Raw genomic sequence first — 18,251 nt, forward strand, 5'->3', positions numbered from 1 at the left:
CATGATTCTTGAAAAAAATTCTAAAATTAACCATGAGAGGTTAATTGTTTATGGCATGTACTTCTTTTTTTGAGGGTCAAGGCCCCTTGTGTGTGTGAATGGGACTGCGGTCAATGGTTTTCTCAATGTACTGGCTCCTCCTCTTTGCTGGAGAGACCCATGTTCCTCTATGCCCTGCAGTTTCAGCTTTTAATGTTTTTTTTTTTTTTTTTTTTTGTGTGTGTGTGTGTGTGTGTGTGTGTGTATGTGTGGGTGTGTGTGGTGGGTGGGGTGGGGGGAGGAAGGGAGGAGAGAAAGTCCTGCCTGATTTCCATCTTCAGTGTTGTCTTACAGCCTAACATCCAGCCACAGGCATAGCCTAGGGCAGCTCAGAGCAGTCAGGTTGGCTCAGGGGCTTTCCTGCCATGGGGTAGAGGGCAAGAAGGCTGTACCCAGGATCAGGGAACATCTTACCTGCCCCTGGTTATCTAGGGTCAGGGGCTGATACAGTTGAAGGTCAGACCAGACTGGGACATTTCCTGGTTCAGATGATCTATCTATAGCTTCACTCTCTCCCTGCTCAGAAAAAGTCCATTCCTTTCTGCCTCTGGCCCATGCTAAGCATTTTCCCATCCGTTATCTCATGTGTGTCCTTCAAAGCTACACTGGAAGCAAGAGGGCATGGGATGGGAGGAAGGGGCTGAGCCAAGACTTGAACCTGTGTTTCTCAACTGGCATTCTTAGTGAGATGATTCATTGTTGGGCAATGAATTCATTGTTGGGCAGAACTGTCCTGTGCATTTCAAATGTTTGCTGTCCCTGGCTCTGCTTACTGAATGTCAGGAATGGTCTCCAATAATTGTGACAATCCAAAGCCTCCCCTGCATTTCTAGTGGTATCATAGGGATGAGGAAGAAGTAAACTGGGTAAGCCCCCCTCTCCCAGGCCTCAGATTCATCTGGAAAAGGGTATAGTGGTCCTTGCTGTTAGTTTAGCTCTCAGTAAACATGCTTTTCTGTCTTGTGGAAGAGAAAAGATTGAAGCAGAGCTGCCCTTCTTGGCAGGGAGCCCTGAAGCCCCCTTCTCAGTCCTTGAGGCTCAGCGGTGAGGCAAGGCGCTCTGCAGTGTCTCAGCTGGGACCTTGAACTAGTCATTCAATCTCCCCACAGCCTCTCCTCCTTCACCCAAGCTGACTCAGCAGGTTCTACGATGGCAGTTGAGTTTGTATACTGGAGGATAGGAGGAATGGGGACACAAGGGGGCAGCAACGAGCCAAAAATGGTCCCATCCAGTCCAGTGGGGTAGTAAATTGACCCCCTTAGTTGTCTGAAGAAAAAAAAAAAGTGGCTTCTATCCCCACAAAGATCTACCTATCAGCCACCAGCATCATGGGGATGCCTAGCATTTTCCATTCCTGCTAAAGACAAATTGGAGAATACCCAAGAGCCTGGGTCCAAGCCTGCCACTCCATCCTGGCTGTGCATCCCTGGGCAGGTGAGAGTCCCCTCTGATACTCAGTTTTTCCATATGGAAAATGGACCTAGTGTCACCTACCTCATAAGCCCCATCCCTCACAAGTCTAGGGAGGATATCAAGTGAAGTTCCTAGTTGGAGGGAGGAGTGAATTGCTAACTGTCAAGCGTAGATTTAGTAGGTTATGGGGACTCAAAAGGAGGCATTGACACCCAGAAGTTTCCACCAGTCATCAAGTTCACTGTGTTTCTCCTCCTCTTCCTACTTCTGGCTTCCCTGGTGAGCCAGTAGACTGGCTAAGCAGCACGGCCTGCTACTTATTACCAGCTCCTGAAGAGGTCAAGATAGGGACTTGACATATTCCTCCTTCCTCACCCTGAGTATGACTGGGCTGCTGTGTTTAGCAAGGAGGGCATACATTTGCGGTCTTGTGGTGTGGGGGGAACTACCCATATTGTAGCCCTCCTTAGGCCCCAGACCTTGGTGAAAGGAAGTCTGAGACACTCTACCTATAGGTCCCTTCTTTTCTATACCACCATGGATGTGCTTGGTTTTGTCCTCTGTAAAATGGGCATATTTTCTGGGTCCTTCTCTTAGGGATATTACAAGGCCCAGTTGACATTAGAGCTATGGAAATGCTTTGCAAGATTGGCTCTCGCTTGGTCTTAGAGTGGGGAGAAGAGAGGAAAATCTGAGTCCCCAGTGCTTCAGAGTGTCTGATCAGTCAGTCCTAGATTCTTTCTGTATTCCACAAAGTTGATTCTCATTGAACCACTTAGTGATATGTAATGCTATCTCCTTTTGTAGATGAGGTGGTAGGTGGCATTATCAAAGATGGCTGCAACATATAGTGTCCCACATTTTCTCCTTAAAATACGATCTTGCCACTTTTTTTCATTGAGAGAGTGGGTCTACCTCTCTATTTTCTTTCTTTCTTTTTTTTTTTTTAAAAAGAGAGAGTGAGAGAGGAGAGAGAGTGAGAGAATTTTTAATATTTATTTTTTAGTTCTCGGCGGACACAACATCTTTGTTGGTATGTGGTGCTGAGGATCGAACCCGGGCCGCACGCATGCCAGGCGAGCGCGCTACCGCTTGAGCCACATCCCCAGCCCCTACCTCTCTATTTTCAAATTGGGTGAACCTCTGACTCTGGCCGAAAGTAATACCATATAACTTTGGAGGTTTGGGCATAAAAGGCGACACAGTTTCTACCTGTCTTATTCACTTTGGAATCTAGCCACCGCGCTGTGAGGAAGCCTGGACTACACATAAAGTCCAGATAGATATTCTGGCCATCTTGGGCAACATCAAGCAACAAATGTGGGAGAGTTTCAGTGAACCACCCAGCCAAGCCGATTAACCCTCAGAACTGTAAGAGAAAAACAGAAACAGTCAATACTTTAAGGAAACAAGCAAGTTTCAGGGCAATTTTTTATGCAGCAGTCACTGCTAGCCACAGCAAAGAAGCACACAGGGGTTCCGTGACATGAAGTGACTGGCCTGAGGACTCTGCTGGTGTGTGGTAGGACCTGACCTTGAGCCTATGTCTTTAACTCCCCACCTGTCTCCCACCTGATCCTGAGCTACCTCCTTTGGTTTCTGAGGTGGCTTCAACCTAGGAACAGTCCCTTTCTCCTTCCCCAGCTTGCAATGTCCAGGGCGAAACCTCAGCCAGAAGTGCCTGGGGCCAGTCTGCAAGGACAGGCACACCCAGACACACATCTCTGGTCCGTTACACATAGTGATGCCCATCTACACAGAGAGGAGAGGAAAATAGCTAGGACAGAGCTGATCACTAGGACTCTTTGTTAGATGTGGCAAAGCCTTTCATCAGAGTGTGGAGGACTCAGTCACAGGCCCCCTGCTCAGTCCTGCTGGGAACACCAGCTTTGCAGTTTGCTGAGTCTGTACAACTCACTGTGAGACCCATTTCTACCAGGCTGATCAGTATTTTGAGCAGGAGACTTTGAGGCCAGTGAAACCCAAACTGAGCTGGAGGCTTATCTCTTCAGGGCCAAGAAAGTCCCTTCCTGTGGTGAGATGACAGGAAGTGGCAGCCATAAAATCTGAGTATCTCTGCACACTCAGGGACAACAGGCTCCCCACTGCTGCTGGCTCCACATTGCGCAATCGCAGATTTTGGCTACTGCTGATGGCCAGAGGACACATATTCTCACAACAGACTGGCTTCTGAGGGCTACAGAAGTTGGTGGGGGCTAGACCCTCTTGGAGTGCATCGACAGTTCCCTAGGTCCAACTGTAATTGCTGATGGTAGTCTTGTCCTGCCCTGGGAAACCCAGGGTCTGGGGGTAGCAGGTAGTGATTGAGTCTGGAGGCTGGAGAGGCCAGAGCAGCTGCAGATGCTGTCCAAACATCATTGGGTACAGTGTGACCCGGGCCTCCGGGGATTAAGGGGACAGTAGTGAGTCTTGGATAATCAGGTGACTGAAGGCCCAACCCAGTGTCTTTCCAGGCTCACCTGAGCCAGGCACTTTCACCTTCGTCTCCTTCCCAGGAAATCCAAGCCCCGCAGGTGCCCCTCAAGCACACAATTCCCCTGAATTGGCCTGTCCGCATTCCTGTTGGCGTCACCTGCTGATGGTTCTGGGGCTGGGTGGCACACTCTCGATTGTTAGAAGGCCACAGGTGGTGCATCCCATGAAAGAAGATCAATATATTACTGTTTTGTTTTTACAAAAATTAAAAATGTCCACACGGATCTGTACAAGTTGTGAGCTGGACCTGAGGATCACTGGAAAAGGAGGGAAAGACTACAGGTGATGAGGGGCCTGGAAGGTCCCTGGGGGCTTGCCTCTGCTTGGACCACCCTGCTTTGGTAGCCCCCATCCCACTGTATTTGGGTGTGGCCCCATCCCCTCTTCCTAGGCCTTTCTCAGTAGGTCAGTTTGGACACCGTGCAGTTGGGCAGAATCAGAGTTCCAGGAAGCACTGACAGCTCTGAACTGGCAGGCCAGGTGTCCACTAAGGCCTGTATGACTCAGTAGGGTGGGTTATACATAACCAGCCAGGACCATAGTCCCAATCCTTGGCCCCGTGATGGGAGAATCAGAACCAGGGTCACCACAGGGAAACCTGGCTATTCAGTCACTGTGTGGGATGCAGCAGATATCCAGAAGTGTGAGCAATGGTGTCCAGCCCCCAGGGCCCTCTCTGACCCTCCGTTTCCCCACCCCCACTCTTCCCTGCAAGGTACCTTATGCCAGCATCCAGGCACTGGCAACCCATCAGGGCCCTGGAAAGGAAGAAGGTTCCAGTGATGAGAACGGTATTCTGGCCAGCCCTCCACATTCCACACACTCTGAGTCTGTGTGGAGATACAGCCCAGAGAGCTGCCAGGCTGCTGTACCCACTAAGGCAGAATGTCTCCTCTATCCATCTGGGGAATGGATGGCCCCTTACTGCACTTGTCCTAGTGTGTTCTCACCGTGCTTGTTGGGACAACTGTGCAGTTGGGCAGAATCAGGAGGACACTATGAAGTAATGGGCATTGTGCCAGACATTTGTTGGCCAGGAGGAGGGTCTGATCCTGGTCCTGTGGAGGGGCTTCTGGGCTTCCCGCCTGGCAGTGATGACAGTGGCTCTGACTCCTTAGCTTGGGGGCCTGAGAGCTTACAGGCCTTGGGCAGGAATGCCTCCAAGAGGAATTTAATGACAGGTCAGGAGGGGCATCTCTCTTGCGCATTCTGGCCCTGTGATGGGATCTGAGTGGCAGATAGGAGGGCTCAAGTTGTCAGGGTGGACTCTGGGCACGGGGGCTGGGGTTGTCTGGAGGCACAAGCAATGCTCACTCAGCCATCAGCCACAAATAGGGGTTGGGTTTCCTTAGGTGGTCTGGAGGGGGACAAAATGCAAGGTCTCTGGGGGGTCCTGGGGCAGAAAACACTTCACTCTGTTCCAAAGCACAGACACAGGCTCAGACACACCGAGCATGTCCCCTGGACTCCTTCCATGCACATACCAGGGGTACAGGCTGGGGACAAAAGGGAAGGGGAGAATGGGAGAAGGGACAGGAAGTTAGAAGCAAGGAAGGGTGGGGGCAGATTGTGGGCACAAGCAGCCCAGAAGGCCCAGGACAGCACACATAGCAGTCCAGACCACGTACCACAGGGCAGGGCCCTCTGCCCTTTGCCAGGCTCCGGAAGCCTGGTACCCCTCGCTTGCCTTCACATCGAGGATGTTCCTGTTTCAAAGACAAAGGCTGTAGGATGGATCCCCCTGCCGCTGGCCTTTTTGTGTATGCTTACCTGTCTGCTTTTTAAAAACTGACCTCTCAAAATCACTCAGAGGGAGGGGCTGCCACCCCCATTGTCTGGGTGAGGAGCCTGAGGCACAGGGCTAAAGTGATTCACCGAAGGCTGGAAGACTGGAAGACTGGGTGGGGGTCCCTGGCTCTGAGTCTGCCTGCACATGTAGCTGGAGGTCCCTCTCCGTGAACCCCTGGCTGGGGTGGGTGGGGTGGCTGGGTATGGACATCTGGCTAGTTTTAGTATGGGGACCCAGCTGTTTTATTTCCCTGTCTTTTCTCCATAGGAAGAGTCTGACACATAAATCCTCCCGCCTTTTAGAAAATAGAACCTGCATGGTTGTTTCAGGCACTGGGCCTAGTGTGCCATCAAGGAGTACTTGTGAGGGAAAAGGAAAGGAGATAACATGGGAAGGAGGGAAGGGAAGGGGTTGGGGGCACATAGAGGGGATATGGAAAAAGGGGTGGACTCCCCTGAACAGAAAAAGACACCTCTGGGAAGGAGAGGACAGAAGGGGAGTGAGAGGCCCCCAGGGAAGGCAGGGTGGTCCCACACTCTTCAATGGCTGAGGAAGCTCTGTCTGAGTCCAGCCTGGTCTCAAGCCTAGAAGGAGTCAGAACCTAACTGGAGCCCCAGGCAGCTAAGACCAGGAGACTGCGCATTCACTGGCCCTGTCCCCACAGCAGCCTGTCCACGACCATTGGGCTTCCTTTCCTGGAACTTAGTTACCCTCCAAGGTGCCCTGATGTTACTGAGGACTCAAGAAAAAGCTAGCTCTGCTATTGGCCTGGCCCCTCTTTACCCCTAGCCCAAGATGTGTTCCCACTCAAGCCAGTTCTGCCCTGGGCTGAATAAGGAGGGGAAAGTGACTCTGGTGAACAAACTCTGGCCCAGGCTGGGGCCCCATCTCCATCGAGGGACTGTGTCCCCCAGCCATGCCCATTGAAGAGGGATCAGGACCAGAGCAAAAGGAGCAGTAGCCAGGTGCAGTGGTGCACACCTGTAATCCCAGCGACTTGGGAGGCTGAAGCAGGAGAATCGAAAGTTCAAGGCCAGCCTGGGCAACTAAACAAGACTCAGTCCCAAATAAAAATTTAAAATAAAAGGGCTGGGGATGTAACTTAGTGGTAGAGCATCCTGGGATTCAACTCCCAGGATATCTCTCTCTCTCTCTCTCTCTCTCTCTCTCTCACACACACACACACACACACACACACACACACACACACAGGAGTAGTGATGGTGGCCATGGCAGCTTCGGAGGCCCAGCACTGTGGGCATCCTGGTGTGGGGCTGATGTAGCCTCTGGGACTTTTTCCTGAGCTTTGAGAACAGGGAAGAAATTGGCCTGACCCTAGCTGGAGGCCAAAAAGACCTGGGTTGGGGCTCCCATCCTGTTGTGACACATACCACAGGACATGGCTGGTCTAGTCCTGGTGGTCCCGGCTCTCCCTTCTGGCCCTTCACTCCTTTTCGGCCTGGAACACCTCGCTCCCCCTGCACACGAAGGGAGATGGTGGAATTCTCAGTCTCCAGACTCAGGACCCCTGCAACACTTCTCGGACAGAGATGACCAAAGGCCAGCAGCCACTGAGCTTCAGTCCCAGCCTCCCCTGTCCCTGCCCTCCCACTGTCCCCAGTCTCTCTCTGCTGATGTCTTGCCTCCCACTTCTGCCTCCTCCCTCTCTCTCCACCTGCCTCCCTTTCCCTCTCCTTTTCCCCTCACCTTCTCTCCACGTTCACTCTTGTCGCCTTTTTCTCCCCGGGGTCCAGGGAAACCCTGACAGAAGGATTAAATGTTAAACCCTAAAATGAGGGTTCAAGGCCAGGTCTCTGTTATCTGTGCATCTCTCCACTTCCCCCATCCATCATTAACTCCTCCCTCCAGGCACATTTGTGGCTCGAGCTGCCTGAGAGGTGATGCACCTGTTGGTGCCAGGTAGATGTAGGGAAAAGCAAGCATCAGGGACACTAGCTCTGCTTCTTCCAAAGCAGGCCACTATTGGAGTCTCAAGATGGGAGTCCTCACTCAGGCAGAGTTGCCAGTGAGGGGTTTTCTCTCGCATCGCAGTCAGAGGTAGCTGGCCCAGGTTGGCTGGGGACAGAGACTGAGGAAATCCATAGAAGTTTATGTCACCATCCTTGACAGATTGAGAAAGGGTGAACTCTGTTCTTTGACCTTGTCTCCATTTCTTATACCCTCCTCTGTCCATCTATTCAACCAATGTAAGTGTCTACCAGGCTGCAGCTAAAGAAGTGGATTCCACAGGTTTCCTCTCTCGTGTCTAATGGGACAGGTGGTGGGGTGCTGATGACAGTAGATGTTCAGTGACAGAAGTATGAATGAAACAGGGTGGTGGATTGCGGGGGGCAGTTCTATTGACAGGTGGTGGTTCAAAGGAAGTTTCTGATCAGGGTTGCCATTTCAGCTGGGTCTGGGGGAGAAGAGACCTGGGTTTGTCAGGTAGAGCAGGTAGATATGGCTCTAGGGCTTCCTAGAAACCAAATGTGGCCACACTCATGATGACATGGAGCCTCTTTAGTTCACCCTCAGTGACTTCCTTGGAAAGCCTGAATGAGATTTGGCTTCATCTCCAGTGCAATCTCCCTGATGAGTCATACCTGCCCCCAGTCAGGAACCCCGACTGGCCTCCCTCTTCCTGGTCCACACTTGCTCTCCAAAGCAACATTCTCTTCTTAAAGTCCCGGTTACACATAAGAGCTCTGAGAGCCCTGCATCTGGTCACGTTTCCCTCATGACAGCTGCCTGAGGGGACCCCCCTCCCTTCTTGGGATCCACTGCCTCCACCCACAGCTCCAGGCTGGGCATGTGATCATGCCTGTCCAATGAGGGCACTGCATTCCTATGGCCAAGGGATGGTTCAGTGTTGACCTGGCTGGGACCAAAGACAGCCAAAGAGACTTTCTTTACAGCAGTAGCAGAAGACACATATTCTTTCTTCTGGACTTGGGTCCAGGTAGCTACAGGTCTGGAATGCTGGCTCCACCTCACCTCCAATTTTTCCACTTGGAAAAGCAGAGACAAGAGAGGGTGAGAGGCTGGGTTGTGCCCTGGATCCTTGGGTTGACCTTCTGGACTTTTCAGTTATGAGTCATTCTACACCAGTTAAACTATGCTTTGTTTAGGCTATGCTCCCAGAGGAGACTTGATTCAATCAGCACTGGGAGAATGCTTCCTTTTCTCTCTTTCCTACAATTCCACCCTAGCTGAAGCCTCAGCATCTCTCAGCAGGGGCTTCAATAGCGTCCTCACTGCTTCCCCCACCTCCCTGCTGTCACACATTTTCCATCCATCCATCCAACATCTATCATTTTTAACCCATCATCTGTGAATATCTCCATCCATTCTCTTATCTGTTCATCCGTCTGTCTATCCATACATCCATCCTCCATCATGCATCCATCATCCATCCACAAAGCTCCTGTTTGAGGTTGTGCACTGAACTGAGGACATGGGGAACATGTCACAGTGACGTCAGGTTACTGTATGGGCAACACGAGGGCAGAAGATACACATAGGAGGGACCTAATTACTCACAGCGAAGGATGAGACACTTACATCTAGTCCTGGCTCCCCGGGTCTGCCCTGAGGAAAGACACAGGCAAGTGTGAGGGGTAGGGAGGGGGTGCTGGGAGTTGGGTGCCGGGAGCTGTGGGTTGGCCGGCCACAGACTTGGGGGCAGGAAAACTCACTGACCAGACAGGCATAGAAAAAAGGTAGGGGGAATGGCTTGTAAGAGCCACAGGTCTCTGACCCTGTGGGGTGCAGGGGCTGGACCTCAGAGGCTGAGTGACACTAGGGGCATGGGGCCAGAGTGAGGGGATTACCTTCTCTCCTTTGGTTCCTGGCAGCCCAATAAGGCCTGGTGGGCCAACTGGCCCCTGGATGGAAAATAAGTAGGTCAAGAGACTGATGGTTATAGGATGTAATACCTCTAGGGACAAACAAGGCTGATGACACTCACAGGCAGGCCATGAGGGCCTCTCTCTCCCGATGTGCCCTTCTCTCCCTTTGCTCCATCCAAGCCCTGGAAGCAAAGGGGAAAAATAAGTAAGAGAGAAGGAGTTGGACAGTAGCAAGATAGGAAGGCTTAGGGCCCTTGTGGGAGCTGGGCTGTGCCTGGCAGAGGGACAGACTCCTGGTTCTGACAGGCCTGGTCCCAGCTTCCCCGGGTAAGAATGATCAGTGAACCATGGTTGTATACATGTCCCTTTTCCCATACAGGGGCTCCCTCAGAAATCATGGGGGGGCGTTATGGTGACGTCTATCCCAAAAATGAGAAAGGAGGTGCCAGGGATGAGCCCAGCCACATGGCCAGGAAGTGGCAAGGCTGGGTACTAATCAGGTTCCTGAACCCCAGCCTTGGACCTGGTCCCTGACAGCAGCTGCCTCTTCTAAACAGGCTCTGGGGAGGCTTGGGACAAAACAGAACCAGAAGCAGTGCATCTGGTTGGCTCCCATGCTTGGCCCCACTCATGTCAGGGATTCCATGACTCGGAGTCCCCAGGCTGTTCTCTGAGCTGGGGAGGCAGAGATGTATTCTCCCCCTGACTAAATGAGACTTAGGCGTGAGAAGGAGTGAGGCCAGCTGGCCCTCACTTCTGTGTCTGCCTTCTCGGGCCAGGCACATGGGCAGACCACACTCGAGGTTTTAATTTAAGAGCAGAGAACATGACATCGTGAAGTACACACCAAACAAAGACTTCATGTTCAGGGCAGTTGAGAGACAGATGTGCCTGGAGGGAGGGGATGGGGTGGTGCAAGGAAGTGGGAGGTGCAGAGAGACGGGGAGAAGTGGGCAAGAGGGAAGATGTAGAGGGAGATGGACCAGAGAAGGAGATAGCCTGGGGCCCCTGGGCAGACCGAGAGGGAAAGAACAGAAACCCAAGCATGGAGGTGGGGAGCATTAGGCAGGTTACAGTTCAGGGTACTGGGAGTGTTCAGGCCCTGGAAAGACTCAGGGCTGGGTCCAGACTGAGGAGAGGGCCTCACTGTATCCATTAGCAAGGCTTTTTACAGTGGCCCTCTGGCGTCTGAGTGAGAGGGGAATCTTCATCCACTCACCTTGGGACCCTGGATTCCCTGAAGGCCCTGGAGGAGAAGGAAAACTGATTAGAAAGGCCACTGGGCTGGGTGCAGACTTTGGGCCAAGACAGCAATCACGACAGCTCCAGGCTGCTCACTGGCCCCTGTGGCCCTGACCCCGGTTCTGCCCTCTTTGTCTGATGCCCTCTGTTCTGACCATGAAGAATCTTGTCCTCCCCTGGGTTACTGCCCTGCGGCCCCGGCTCAGGGTTCACCACTGTCTTGGTATCCCAGCTGCTTTAAGTGAAATTGTGCTTACCATGGGACCTGGGGGTCCAGGTGGCCCGGGGGGGCCTGGCTCCACTATGACCTGGGCCTAGGAAGGGTCAAATAAGGGTTAGTCACCCACTGCCCGCTGTCCCTCACCTGCCCACTCAGGAGTTCATCACCTAATGGTGAAGAACAAGGTGGGGGGGTTCTATCCTGTCCCCAGGAGGGCACATTCTGATGAGGGATCCAGTGGCTGGCCTTTGGGTTCTTGGTTGGGCCACGGTGTGTGTGTGGGGGGGATGCAGTCTGTGCCTCCCTTGCTGCTCTGCCCCCACTGCCCTGGGTTGGGTCAGGCCGGGTAGTCTTTCTGTCCCAAGGCTCAGGGTCTCCACTGGACCTGGAATGGGTGTTAGGTGGAGCCCTGAGCCTCAGCAACCCCCTTACCAGGCTCTCCTGTAGGTTGTCAGATGCTGACTCTCCCTTCTCTCCCTTGGGGCCGTCAGCACCCTGCAGGATGGGTGGCTTGTGAATCCTTCCTGTCAATCCTAAAATCATCCCTGCAGTGCTCAGCTACTTCCCCTTCCTTCCCCCATAGGGCAGCCATAATTTGGCTTTTGCAGTTTAAAACTGTTTTCCCCAAATCAGTGTGACACACCCTGGAACGGAAGCACAATGGTACATAGACACAAACTGTCTGGAGGTGCCAGGATGACTGGGGCTCTGGAGCAAAGACCCAGGTTCAAATCCTAGTGTTAGCGCTAACTCAGGTGGTCAATGGCTATGAGGTGACAGGGCTCCCAGTGACTGCTTAACAACCTGGCAACTCTTCCAATTCGGCCACAAAAAGGATAACAGTAAAAATGATGATGGGTAGTGTGTGCGTGTCTGTGGGGGTTACTGGGTGCTGGCTGCTATTCTTAGCCTGGTCTGCTTTCTCTTTCAGGAGTGGGAAATTAACATACCCACTTTAACAGCAATGAATCAGAAGCAAGAGGAGATTAGGTCTCTATCCAGGGTAGAGACAAAACCAGAGGCAAACTTGGATAACTTAGGCCAGAGTAGAGTCCAAACACTCGGCCACCTGGCTTCTACCAGGCGAGGCCTCCCCATTTCACCTTTAGGAGGCCTCCTTGTGGAGCTGCTTTTACAGAGGAGGAGGTAGAGACTCAGGGCAGTGTGGGGGAACTAGAGTGTCCCTAAGTGTCCCTCTGCAGGGGTATGCCCTGTCCTTCCCAGCATGCCTTTACCACTGTCCCCGCAACCCCTAGCAGCCACCCTGTGGAGGGCACTCATGCAAGTTGGGACCACCCCTCCCCAACATTAGGTAAGTAGGTGGGGCCCAGCCCAGCCATATACCGGAAGGCCAGACAAGCCCATCTCGCCTGCTTCCCCTTTGGGTCCAACTGGCCCAGGCTCTCCTGGGTCTCCTTTTGGTCCTTTGGGACCCTGAAAGTCACAAGAAAAAGAAATTGGTGGGCATGCTTCCTTTTCCCACTCTGGTGGGTCCCTGATCTTGGTTTCGGTGAGGCCAGACTTGGCCAGACCTTCCTGCTTGTGGGTCCTGACTTCCTTGTGGGTCTATATAGCATCACACATACACACTCTCTTTCACACCCACTCACCCACTCCAATACCTAGCACCCAGGTAGCTGGGAGCCTTGGCTGAATGCACTGGGGGAATTGGAATGAGGACAGCAAGGAGGCTTCCCTCCTCTGTCTCCCTGTAAGCCTGGGGTGTGGGTGGCAGGGGATGGGGGTTTGGGTGGTGGTGGGGGAACATTTGGAACTGGGGCAGCCACCTTGGAGCACTCATGGAGTCAACTTTATCCTCCCATCTCAAGGGCTCTGAGTCAATGGCAGACCTCCACTAGACCAATTATGTCATGATGTGCCATATGCTGGGGACACAGCAGTAAAGACATATAACAAGGGACACCCAGGGATATGCTTATGTCTATATGGACTATACCCACAACCACACACAGACACACACACACATACACATTCCAATGCCCAACACCAACATCAATATCAACAAAGACATTAAAATCCCAGAGACCTTCTCTCCATCGATTCCTGGGGCACCAGGCAATCCAAGCTCACCCTGAAAGGGAACAGGCAATAAAAGGAATTTAGTCCTCTTTCAGCTTTAGAGGAAGGTTGGTGGCCTGAGGGAGGGCCTGGCTGCCTCCCTGATCAGTACATCATCCCTGGGTGGGATCCCTGCTGTTGAACTTCTAGAAAGGCACTTGCTGGGTGCTAGGCACCCTCTGCCTCCATGTGCTCAGCTCCTCTAGGGCAGGTGTAGCCCAGGGCTGTGAGCTACAAGCTGGTATGTTATAGATTTGGAAGTTACAGACCTGGACCCCAGGAACAACCGTGCCAGGACCAGACCCTGTCTGACTTTAATGTATTAGACTCTTTCTTCCAAGACAAGTAGGCAGGGTATAAATAGGTACAACCCCGGGAATGCTGTGCATGTCTACAGGACTGTTATGATGTCTGGAAGGGCTGATTTTTCAGTTTCTTTTTTTTTTTTTTAAAGAGAGAGTGAGAGAGGGAGAGAGAGAGAAAGAGAGAGAGAGAATTTTAATATTTATTTTTTAGTTATTGGCGGACACAACATCTTCCTTTGTATGTGGTGCTGAGAATCGAACCCGGGCCGCACGCATGCCAGGCGAGCGTGCTACTGCTTGAGCCACATCCCCAGCCCCTGATTTTTCAGTTTCAATATGTGAATGATACTCCAGCAAAAGCAGGTAGCAAGGGCCAGGAAAAAAGGCACTCAGATTGGTAGGGAAGGATCAAGGTCCCTTTCTCTGAGACCCCAGAAACCAGGCCAAGATACCAGGAGGAAATATGGCAGAGAGGAGAGGGGAGGTGCACCTTGGAGATAAGAGCGTGGGGACCATGCAGCTGCATTTACACTGACCTTGGCTCCAGGGATCCCTGGTGGCCCTGGGGCTCCCTGTGGCCCAGGAGGACCCTGTGTATAAAAGTCAAGCTGGTCAGTAGTTAGATAGTCCCACCCTGCTGCACTGCCCACTGTCCCTTCCACCTGGGGTCAAATCCCTATCCAGCAGGGCTGCAGGAGGGTCCTTGCAGCCTGCTTCCCACCCAGTCAGGTCGTCCATAGGACATATAACTTGGTTTGGTCCCATAGTCTTGGGAGAGGCAAGGGAGGTGACATCCAGCATTGGGTGAGATACCACAAGTGTCAGCTTCTCTTCCCAATACAGACACCTTCACAAACACTCCTGCTCAAGATTCTATGATGGCTTCCTGCTCTCCTTCAAAGCAAGCTGAAATCCCCTGCTGGCTTTACAAGCCACTCAGAAATCAACACTCTGAACAGTGACCTGGCCCCACTATCTCAGCTTGCCCTGTGATCTCTCTGACCAACTGACTGTCGCCTGCTGTCTGCTGGCCCCAAGGAGTTCCTCGGTCACATGGGTAGGGGACAGGGTCTCAAGTGTTTCCAGTCTGATCCTATTTCTGAGGCCCTGTCCCAGCCCAGGCTTCCTATAGGTCACTGACCACCATGGCTCATTATCACCCCTTACTCAGTCTTCAGACTCATGCCCCTTCCTAAAGGGCACACCCTTCCCAGCTCCCCTGGTTTGACAAAGGCTTGTCCTACCAACTCTATACTCAGTCCTCCCAACCAGTCCCCTTCCTGTTGGCCTCTCCACTGGGTTGTCCCTGGTCTTACTACCTTTCCTCCACACCTGCCTCTCTGAGGGGCTTCTTGCTTTCAGTTCTCCCCGACATGCATGCACCTTCATTCCCTAGCCAGTGTGGTTTTTTGGGGAGGTCATTCTCATGCTCAAGGACCGACTATGGCTGCCTATTGTCCATCAAATCAATTTATCATCCTAATCTGGCATCCAAAATCCACCTTCTGACTCCCTGCACAGTAGGGCTTCTCCCATGTGGCTCCTAGCTAGCTCAGGACACACCATGCATATGCACGCCCTCAGGGCCAAGACGCACCATGCAACACCATGCAGGCCCAGCGTGGGCCATAGTTACCATCAACTTGTACTTCCCCGAGGCCTGTGGGAGATGACTGGAATTGAAGCTTGGGTGGGGTCAGGTACCAGTGCCCGGTCTGGTCTCTGATGACCACCCTGTCACCACCCCAGCTCCTTTCCCTGGTACCCATGAGCAATTGGCATCCTACCTCTCTCCTCTGCTCGTGGGTCCCAAGTTTGCCAGTCAGAGGTCATGCATTTTTTTCAGGTTCCCGGGACAGACCCTTCCCCACTTATCTTCCCTCACAACAATTATTAGAAGATCCTGCCCTTTAGTCAGCTAGGTTTAGTGACCAGGAAATGCTCTGCATTCTGCCCTTGAGTGGGGAGCTTTCCTTTTAGCTTTGACCTTTGGTGAGTTTGTGGGGCACATAATCTCATGCACAGCAACTCTCTGGGTACCACCGGGTCTCAGAACAGCACTGATTGCCGTATCTGGACCTAATAGAATTGAGGCCTTTGTGGTGAGCTGCTCCTAGTCCCTTTGTAAAGAAGTACAGGATTAACACACAAATTGAGCGATCATTCCCTCAGGAAATGAGCACCAAGGGGGCACCCTGGTCCCCCTAGGATCACTACCTTAAGGGCATCCAGGATCCTGCCGTCATAGTCGATCACCACAGTATCTCCTTGCTCGCCCTTGAGGCCTGGGGGTCCCTGAGGCAGCAGAATAAGTTTCAGGGAAGAGCTACATTAGTGGGTGACATGGTAGCTGTCTCTGTGTCATACCCAGAGATGAGGGGGACAGAACAGCCTGGATACCCGGGCCCATACGCAGGTCTGTGCACTGGGGGTCGGCTCCCCAGTGTGAGCAGGCCTCAGATGTGAGCTGACAGGACCTCAGCATGTGAGGGAAGGGGCAGGCAGGGGGTCTGGGGGCCCCACTGAGGAATCACCTCCCCCTGGCCTGAGGGATGGCTGTGATTTGCCTTCATGTGGGTGTTCAAGCCCATTGAGGCCTGACCCCTGAATTCTCAGAAAAATGGAAAGCCTAATTTTGATGAGAAGCTCTTCAGACTTTTAAACGTTGCCAATAAACAAAACCAAAACCAATCCCTCCTCCCCCACTCCCCCAGCCTTCTGAAACACTGTGTAAACCAATGATGGACCCGTGTGGCTGGATCCGCCCGAGGCTGCACAAATGTGCATCGAATCCGCATTCATTCCTGGTTGTGTGCACACTGCACGCATTTGCACTTGTCCACACCCACAGACACTGGCATGTGCACTACAGCAGGCCCAGAGCATCCCCTCTGAGCCCTACTTCTCCACGGGGGCTGATCTAGGCCAGAAGCGAAGGGTCAAAAGCACTTTCCTTCAGGCTCAGAGTCAGCCCCTGGCATGCGGTGGAGAGAGTCAGGCCTGGCTGGTCTTGTCTCCTAGCTTCCCCAGGGCCACGACCTGTATGGAACTGTCCAGTGTATACCTGAACCCCACACTCAGTGCCCGATCTATCAGCCACCTGTACAGCCAGGCTGGGGGTTCTGACCTATTCTTTGGAGGAAGAAGTCAGCTACCAGGAGCAAGAGGGGCTGTGGTTGCATCAGGTGACAGAGTCAAGGATAGAATTCTGGATATTAGTGTATAAAAGTACATCTATAAGGACTGGTCACAAAAATCTGGGGCCAGCTGGGGGGGGGCTTGCCCCTCATGAGAGGCATGAATGTCTATGTGGGGCTGGGAAAAGCAGGTTCTACCCCACAGTGGCAAGGCCATGCTGTATGACAAATTGAGGACCTATGTTTGAATATGAAGAGTCTAGAAGAGTATACAGTCACCTGTGCAAGGGAAGAACTCTTATTTGATAAGAGGTTGGGACTCTAACTTTTACATATCTGTATTTCAACTTTCTACCACAAGCATGGATCAGGATATTTTAAACAGTCAGTAAAAAAGGTAAAAAAAAAAAATTTAAAAGAAGTGCCTAGGTCCTGTAGCTGCTCTGCTTCTCTGGGGTCTTCTGAAGCTACTGGCCCCCCTGCATCCCACTGGAATGGCCCGAGGGGAGGTGGCTTACCCGGGGCCCGGCAGCTCCGTCTGTGCCTCGGTGGCCAGGCTCCCCCTGTGGAGATACACAGTTGCAGCCTAAAGTGTGGGACTCCCTCCCACCCCTTCCCACTTCAGTCTCTTCTCAAAAGGGCCCAGGCCCCACATGATGGAGTCCTAATGGCCTGCATATAAGAAAGGCCTTCCAGGAGGAGGATTTCCAGAGAGAGGACATATGAGACCCTATTCTGACCACACACTGTGAACAGATGGGGACACTGAGGTACATGATGGGTTGGCCCAGGACAGGGCCTGAATGGAGGCCTTATCACTTACCCAGATCTACTGCCCTCCCACATCCCAACGCTACCCTCTGATTATGAGTCCAAGGAGACTCCTGGCCCAGGCCTGCCCAGGACTTCCCATTTAAAAGGCAAAAAAGAGGTGAAACTACATCTGTCCCTTGTAACCGGGTGATGGTTTGAAGGGGGCCTTCAGGTGCTGGAGCAGAGCACCCTAATGTCACCTTAGGTCCTGGGGCACCGTCCATGCCATTCTCTCCTTGGGGCCCCACGTTCCCTGGCTCGCCCTGAAATACAAATATTCACAGTGATAGCAAGTGCTGGGAGTAGGCGTGGGGTTGCCCAGGGCTGCTGGGCCTTGCTAGCAGGCCTCCTGGAGTACATGCCTTACCAGGGGAAGCGGGGTGGACCTCAAGGCCCTTCCCAGCCACAGATACCAGCTTCTGGTCTGGGTTTTGGCACACACTTGGGGCAGCTCAGGAGTACAAGAGACATTTTAGAGGCAGGCTGGCCAGGACTTGGCTATTATAAGGGTTTGGGGGCTCAAGGTGTGCAGATGATTCCATGTTCCTGGCTTGGGAACAGGGTAGAGAGTGGGTTCATTTAAGATGAGAACAAACAGGATGTGAAGGAAAGCAAGCGGCTGGGTGAGTTGCCAGGTCTGAAGGCAAGTGAGGTCTAGAACTGCTGCTTCCCTCTGGCCTGCCCTGGCCACACCCCTAAGATGTGAAGGGACTGGGTGGGGGCCTCACCAGGCAGATGGCCACTGTGGGAGGAGGAAGGCAGAGGGACCCCTGGGGAATAGGCATATACCTACCTTGGGCCCTGGGGGCCCTGGGGGCCCAGGGAGCCCTGGCTGGCTGGGTATCCCATCATCCCCCTGAGGAGAGAAGA

The 18,251-nt window shown here is 52.8% G+C and overlaps 1 protein-coding gene across 1 annotated transcript in view; it reads right to left on the bottom strand.

Annotated features, from left to right (window-relative positions):
• Positions 1–2,425: 2,425 nt before the first annotated feature.
• The window catches only part of COL23A1 (collagen type XXIII alpha 1 chain), a 357,570-nt gene continuing 341,744 nt past the window's right edge, over positions 2,426–18,251 (bottom strand). Inside the window, exons 13-29 of the mRNA XM_081287686.1 lie at positions 18,175–18,237; positions 17,582–17,644; positions 17,087–17,131; positions 15,649–15,726; positions 13,968–14,021; positions 13,095–13,139; positions 12,392–12,481; positions 11,480–11,542; positions 11,085–11,141; positions 10,805–10,831; positions 9,705–9,767; positions 9,568–9,621; positions 9,299–9,325; positions 7,445–7,498; positions 7,129–7,215; positions 4,668–4,706; positions 2,426–4,205 (exon numbers count right to left, since the gene is read on the bottom strand). Coding sequence (XP_081143812.1) covers positions 4,203–4,205; positions 4,668–4,706; positions 7,129–7,215; positions 7,445–7,498; positions 9,299–9,325; positions 9,568–9,621; positions 9,705–9,767; positions 10,805–10,831; positions 11,085–11,141; positions 11,480–11,542; positions 12,392–12,481; positions 13,095–13,139; positions 13,968–14,021; positions 15,649–15,726; positions 17,087–17,131; positions 17,582–17,644; positions 18,175–18,237 — 912 coding nt within the window. The 3' untranslated portion in view covers positions 2,426–4,202. The remainder of the gene's footprint in view (positions 4,206–4,667; positions 4,707–7,128; positions 7,216–7,444; positions 7,499–9,298; positions 9,326–9,567; positions 9,622–9,704; positions 9,768–10,804; positions 10,832–11,084; positions 11,142–11,479; positions 11,543–12,391; positions 12,482–13,094; positions 13,140–13,967; positions 14,022–15,648; positions 15,727–17,086; positions 17,132–17,581; positions 17,645–18,174; positions 18,238–18,251) is intronic.

This window comes from Spermophilus citellus (genome assembly GCF_964194105.1).
Source record: "Spermophilus citellus genome assembly, chromosome: 1".
Classification (NCBI taxonomy): domain Eukaryota; kingdom Metazoa; phylum Chordata; class Mammalia; order Rodentia; family Sciuridae; genus Spermophilus; species Spermophilus citellus.